The sequence below is a fragment of the Bombina bombina genome, chromosome 2, assembly GCF_027579735.1.
Source record: "Bombina bombina isolate aBomBom1 chromosome 2, aBomBom1.pri, whole genome shotgun sequence".
NCBI classification, from domain to species: Eukaryota; Metazoa; Chordata; class Amphibia; order Anura; family Bombinatoridae; genus Bombina; species Bombina bombina.
Genome location: NC_069500.1, coordinates 1284033594 through 1284041182, shown reverse-complemented (window position 1 = coordinate 1284041182; position 7589 = coordinate 1284033594). Strand labels below are relative to the sequence as shown.

The 7589-nt window shown below is 31.6% G+C and overlaps 1 protein-coding gene across 1 annotated transcript in view; it reads left to right on the top strand.

The window, feature by feature from the left end:
- Positions 1-2043: 2043 nt before the first annotated feature.
- Positions 2044-7589, top strand: part of SLIT2 (slit guidance ligand 2) — a 493710-nt gene continuing 488164 nt past the window's right edge. Inside the window, exons 1-3 of the mRNA XM_053704101.1 lie at positions 2044-2840; positions 4845-4916; positions 6029-6100. Coding sequence (XP_053560076.1) covers positions 2635-2840; positions 4845-4916; positions 6029-6100 — 350 coding nt within the window. The 5' untranslated portion in view covers positions 2044-2634. The remainder of the gene's footprint in view (positions 2841-4844; positions 4917-6028; positions 6101-7589) is intronic.

Here is a 7589-nt window from a genome sequence, read left to right as displayed (position 1 = left end):
ATAAAGATATCTGATTTCCCTGCAAGTTTAACCCATTTTGATAGGTTGTGATTACAAAGAGAAAAAACAGCTATTTCATATATAAAAATAAACCAAAATATATCATACATTTTATACTCTGCAGTTGGTAAAACAAATCATTGGAAACAATTTTACAGTACACTGTCCCTTTAAATACAGTAGAACTGCATAATCAACAAATGCATATTAAAAAGACAATGCAATAACCTTTAGGCAGAATTTCAAATTAGTAGATTTTTTTAACAAATTTCAAAGTTACTTTCATTTTCCCAGCCTCCTGTTTCATGTGACAGCCATCAGCCAATCATAAAACACATATACATATACTGTGTATTGTGAACTATTGAACATGTTCAGTAAGAGCTAATGTCTCAGAAAGTGTGCATATAAAAAGCACAATTTAATAAAGGAAGTAATTTGAAAGTTTTTTGTTTTTTTCTAATTGCCTGCTCTTGCAGAATCAAGAAAGTTAAAATTTAACTTTTTTACTATTAATTTAAAGGGACAGTCAACTCAAAAAAATGTTATTGTTTAAAAAGATAGATAATCCCTTGAATACCCATTCCCCAGTTTTGCATAACCAACATGGTTATATTAATATACTTTTAACCTCTATGATTACCTTGTATCTAAACATCAGGCGTGAGCACAATGTTATCTATATGGCCCACATGAACTAACAATCTCCTGTTGTGAAAAGCAAATAAAAAGCATTTGATTAAGAGGCTGTCTATAGTGGCTTAGAAACAGGCAGAAAGGTTTAAATGTTATAAAGTATATTACTTAGCAATGTTGGTTGTATAAATCTGGGAAATGGGTAGTAAAGGCATTGTCTATCTTTTTAAACACTAACAATTTTAGTGTTGACTGACTGTCCCTTTAAGTAGGACTATGTAATCATCCTTTCCCAGTCAAACTTTCCTGTCTTGTCTTTTTTTATTGTACCCCCTGTAGGTGCATTATAAACAAAGGGAATATACTACTGCTAATAAAAATAATAATAATAGAATAATAAGCTGTAAAGTCTTAAGAGATCCTAAATCTATTATAACTTAAGTATAATTAGATACTAAAAAGAGGAGATTGATTTATATATAAAAATACATTATTGATTTATTGTACTTTTGATAAACAGAATCTAATTTTTGATTTTTGATAACCTTGTAATTCTGTCTATAAAAAGAATAGTTTATAAAATCTATATTTTGTAAAGTTATTAACAAAAACTATTTCAATAATATTAAAATGATTTTAATATAAGAGGGCTACATTATGTAATGGATATTATAATTTTGAGCTTGCTGTTATTTTTAGGGCCTGAGAGATCTTACTACGAAGTATTTTCACAATTCTTTTTTTTTTTTTTTATTATTATTTAGTAGTGTGATTTTACTAATCCATGGGGTGACCTGGAGAACAGACTTCAAATATTGTGCCACACTGAAAATGTGACTTGTCAGCTCTGTAATTTCTGTAAGTTTTGATCATTATAAATGTTTTTCTTTTAATTTTTACAATTGGGAAAGAGACAAATTAAGATTCCATGTAGTAAGTATGTGCTAACAAGCAGCAAATTATTATTATTGTTATAGTCACTATTTTTCCTTAATGCTATTTTTGTTCAGTTCCTTTTGTGAATTTACAAGGACAATTATCAGCCCTCACATGTAGGAAAGCTCTGTCACATGAGTCTGACAATCAGCAGACATCTAAAGATCATTTTCTGATCAGTCTGTGAAAAAAAAAAAAGATCACAGGTTTGCAGAAGTGCTCAGCAGAAGGAAACTGTTGACTTTGGAGTGGCAGATGGATAGTGCAGTAGTGATCACTCAGGCACAATAAACTGGCTCAGTCTGTCTCCAAATCTGTTCCCTATCAGAATGTTTTTTCCCTCACTATCTTGAATAGGGAGGGATCTTCCCTGGCTAGAGACGGATTGCATTGCAGCCCTGTAGGAGGCATTCAGCTCTAAAGAAATGTGGGTTTTGTGCTTTCAAGTGGGACCATGTTATTGAATTTAGAAAACGAGTGGTGTAAGGTGCTGTGCCTTTAAGGGCAGTGTGTTTGTTTAGAACCTCCTCCTCTCTCCCTCTCTGTAGCTGCAATGTGCTGTTAGTTAGCAGGCAGGCTGAGGAGCAGCATGTGCAGTGCTATATACACAAGCTGGTTATGCAGAGGATACAATAAACTTCATACAAAATACCTGCCTGCTGCTTCACTGCCATTTACTGCATGAGCTAAACCTAAGGATATCAGTGTTATAGTAACAACAGGAGGAAAAGACAGATACAGAAATTCATCCACTGAAGGATTTGCTCTTTCTTGCTACTGAAGGCAAAATCCCGTTCAACTCAGTGCCCTTTGCCTGGAATATACAAGCTTGATCACAGAGGACACAAGTTGCTTTTTTTTTCTATTATATATATTTTCTTTTTGTCAATTTTAGAAGTGTGTGCACTAAACATGCGTTTTGGGTGAGCAAGTACTGTGTTGTGTTCCTCCAGATTTGCAAACTTGCAAATTAAAAACAAAGATCAGAGCAAGACTGGCTGCTCAGAAAACAATCACTCGCTGCTCTCTTTCTCTGTGTGTGTTTTGGGGAATTCTTACCGAATGTTAGCTGGGTTTGTGAAGAAGAAGATGTGCGGAATTGGGTTCTGGAAGCTTTCAATTTCTGTGGGGTTAGTGTTGGTTATACTGAGCGAGGTAGCACCTCAACCCTGCCCAGCTCAGTGCTCCTGCACAGGCACCACGGTGGACTGTCATGGGTTGGCTCTTCGTAGTGTGCCGCGGAACATCCCCAGGAACACGGAGCGATTGTGAGTATATTCTAACCATAATACCTGCTGCAGATCTATATACCTACAATAGTACAATATGCCTGCTATTAATATATATATTGTTTATGAAAATGATATACTGCAAAGCACAAAAGAAAACTATATTTTATAGAGTGCATAAATCTTATTTATGTTTCCCATAAATACACACATTACTTACAAAGCAAGGACTAGAGTTGATGCAAATTCTTGATCACTTTTGCACCCCATGCTGGCTGCACCAAGCATAATGCTTTTCTAGCATAGAGATCATCAATATTTATGCATGATGTAACATAATAAATAATGCTACTTCCATCTCCATGTCATGATTTCAGTGCAACCCCTATAGCTGAAAGTGTTTTTGTGTGTGTGTAAGAACATTAATTGTTCAGTGGTGGAAGGTCAGTCTAAACATAAGTGTTATAGCATTTAGTTGACATTGGTTTATATATAACTTATTGTGTAGAGAAAAAAAATCACTTATATTAATGAGTAGCTAGATTTTGTCTAAGAAGAAACTGGTTAAATCTAAAGTGTGGCAAGATGCTTAAAATTCATTATAAAGATTAGAACTAGCAAAAAAGTAGAATCAGTTTGCTAGATAAATTATGATAGTGCTGTAGGACAGAAGTCATGACTTGTCTGTGATTTTATCTCAAGCTAACTGTCAAATTCACTTGTTAGAATTTGCAAGGTGGTAAGCAGAGGTCATTTGAAAGTATGTAAATTTCTTTTAAGCCCTAAATTCTAATATTTGGTTAACTACAACTATGTGCATCATACAAAAATAATATTTATTGTAGTAAAATACGTTTGCCTGATATAGCCAAACATTCACTGAATACAAAAGTAACCTGTATAGTAAATATAATGATTCTCTTGCACAGTGGGAATGAAAGTTATGTATTTATTCCATGAGTCTGCATTGCCAAGAAAGTTAATAAATTATGCACAAAGTTGTGAAATAGCAAGATCAGTTGAAAACATTTTTGGAAGATACCAAAGCAGTTTGATTCTCGGTAAACAAAGACGTCTCGGTGCTAAAAAACATATAATTATATTACAATAATAATAATTTGATATTGGACCATACCATTTATTATTTTTATTGTGATATTTGTTGTTTTTGCTATCTTTGAAAAAGTAGAACAATTAAATCCAATATTTCAAGTGTAGATGTATTTAATTAAATAAGGAAATAGGCTGTGTTTTTTTTTTTTAACTTGTTGTACAGTCTATATCAATAACATTAATCTTCCATGACAACTTTATTTTAAATTATCCAAATTTAGTTCTACTGAATTGCTATTTGATGAGTTGGAGTACCATCAGTTACTTGGATAACATATTTTCTTGCCTTCTTTCAGTAAAAAGATTGTAACTTTTTATGCAGTCGATAAAGTTGTAGCTATACAACTCTGACACAGATAAAGTCTATTTGTTTTAGATTGAAATATAAACACACGTGCATAGTGCAAAGCAGTATATATTTTTGTTTCAAATTAAAAACATTCTCCTATGGACCTTATTACTTTAGGCCTTATGAGATCTCCTATGTTGTACTGAGCAAATAATTGTTTGAATAAGACTGGCCTTTAATTTAAACATATTAATCATAAGCAGTACATGTCTTTGATATCACTCTGTACTTAGTAGACATCCTTGGAAAATCAAATCATATATATTCAGTGGATTCTTTGATAACACCTTTGAGATAAGCTTTGCTGAAAGGATGTGTTCAGAAGTTTATACATGTGTAATGTCTAACCATAATGATTTTATGATATACTTTTACAAAGTTACCATAAGGCTATTAAAGAGCTTTTCTTGAGATAAGCCTTTTAAATTTGTTTTTATCAGCTGAAGTTTGGAACATAGTTATCTTTTAAGATAATATTGATCTATTTGTGGGGCAAATCTACTTTGTTTTTTAGCTGACAAATAAAAAATGTGCACAAAGAAAAAAAATAATATTCTGATTTTTGAAATTTCTTGATTTAGAGACCTGAATGGGAATAATCTCACAAGAATCACCAAAACTGATTTTGCTGGTTTAAGACATATTCGTGTATTGTGAGTATTTATTATTGTTTTAAAATGTTTATTTACTATGCCTCGTAAAGCACAAGTGTGTATAGATATTAAACAGATGTTAAACAGAGATAACAAAACATTGAGTTGTCATATTCAATTGATACTGATAGCACAGATATATTATTATTTAATAAATCAAATCTGACCTAAATTCATATTCTACACTACTTTAAAAAGATTGGACTTAAAATATATAATTGAAAAGCTTTGTTTTTTTCCACTACAGCCAGTCTGAACAATTTAAAAAGTTAGTTGTGCATATTATTATAAAAATAATATGTCAGTAATTAGTAATAATTTTCAATGTTTTTAAACACATTTGTAAAATTAGATTAGGTATTTCTGTTTTGTTTCAGCTCAGACAATTATTGGCTAAATTAGAAAAAAATACAGTATTTTATGTGCAATAATAGAAAAGTGACTTTTATTCAGCATCTCTTCATTATACATACAGAATGACATGTATTTACTTGATAATTATTACTTACCCCTTGAATTTCTTTTGGACATTAGTTTTGTTATAAAACAGGACATATATAGTTTACCTTTTGTAGTTAAGAAGGATTTATATTATGCTGCTGAAAAATATATTGATATAATTTTTTTGTCTTTATAAAACTTCAAGTTCTAAATAAATTTGAAAATAAATTGCAGAGTATTCGTATGCACTATGATCAAAGACTTCTGACTGTTTCCAATGTTTTTTTTTAACTAAACTAATACATCTTTTTATTAACCCTTTCGGTCGTGAAAGAGTTATTGATAAAAAAAGCTTACCATCTCTAGTCCTTATGACCCAATCACAGGCCAGAGTTTAAGGACTTCTTTGAAACAGAGAATTATTGTAAAACCCTTTGCTAAATTGAGAAAACAATAACTTTTTTTGTCAATAACATCTAAAAAAATAGTCTTGTGTTTTCATGTACATATTTTGTTAATTGGGGTCAGAAAAGTAAATTAGCTTTAGTTAAAAATGGATTGTGATTGACAAGTGACAATTTTAGCAATATTAGGGATCAGCCATTGCAGGTATTATGGATGAACGTTTTTATTTTATTTTTAAAGACACAGTTCTGTGTTTTGCATTCCAGGCAGCTTATGGAAAACAAAATTAGCACAATTGAACGGGGAGCATTTCAAGATATGAAGGAACTGGAAAGATTGTAAGTATTTTTATTCTATGTGAAAAACACGTTTACTTTTAATTGTTACAAAATAAACTACAGTGCTTCCCAAAATAAAATGATTCAGCAAAATGAAGTATTAATTTAGACACTTGTATTTCCTTTTATAAACATTGTTCAAAAGTCTAAAGAAAGTGTGGAATTTTTAAGTGGCTGTCTCTCTATCCTAGTCATGGATTTTCAGAATACATTGCTCACATGAAGATAACATTAAAGGGACATAAAACCAAAAATGTTTATTTCATGATTGAGATAGAGCATACAATTTAAAACAACTTTCTAAATTAACTCTATTATCAACTTATCTTTGTTTTCTTTTTATTCTTTGTTGAAAAACAGGAAGGTAAGATCAGGTGTCTCCAGCACAATACGGCAGCAGTTTTACAACAATGTTATACATTAGCAAGAGTACTAGATACATGTGTATGCTACCGACCTAGATATCTCTTCAACAAAGAATAACATGAGAACCAAGCAAGGTTGATAATTGAAGTACATTGGAAACCTTTTTTAAATTGTATTCTCTGTATGAATCATGAAAGAAAATGTTTGGTGTCCCTTTAAGAGAAAGAGAGCGACTTAACTTCTGATTTTATTTTTGAACTAGATATTTATTTTTTTGGTGGTGGTGGTGTGTGTGTGGGGGGGGGTGTTAAGACACTCCCCATTGCAAACATACTTGTTATTATTTATGCACATTGTTTTGTGGTGATCAAATAAACATACAACCAATTAAGTGAAATGATCTAAATTAATATCTTATTGCTTGATAAGTAGTTGATTTTTTAAAGGGACAATGAACTTGAGAAGCAATAAACTATGAAACATTTAATCATACTTTTGTGCATTTGTAATGGACAGTCTTCCACTACAGATTAACCTTGTTTGAACCTTGTTTGCTGCAATTGATTTTCAATAGTCTCGCTCCTCCAACCACTTTTCTTATTTGGAGAAGCCAGTCGGGACTTGAGTCTGCGGATGGGAGATTTATCAGAAAAGAAGAGATAACAAACTGTAAATTAGAAAGAGACATGTGTCAATGTTAGGATTGTGAAACCTGCTGTGTGCTCTTTTGGTTTTCAAGACAGGAAAATCCACAATTTGCTGACTTAAATTACAGGAAAAGGGAGCAAAATAAATACTTAAGAATTGTATTTTCTATTGCCTGTGGAGAGTAGTGTGATTCCTGCAGGATTTTGAACTGTGACCCTGCTGCATTCTATGCAGTGATTGGTTGATATGTATATGTCCAACTGGCACAGCAAAGGAAATATGTTATGCAAGATATTTCAGTGGCTTTGTCCCTGGACCACAAATAATTGCAATGTTGAAAAACAATTTTAAGAGATTTTAAAAAAATATTTTGTACTCAGATTTTTTTTTTTTTTGGACAGCGATTAATTGCTGACATACACACACACACATTTTTATCTATCTATCTATCTATCTATTTAGACTATTCTACATA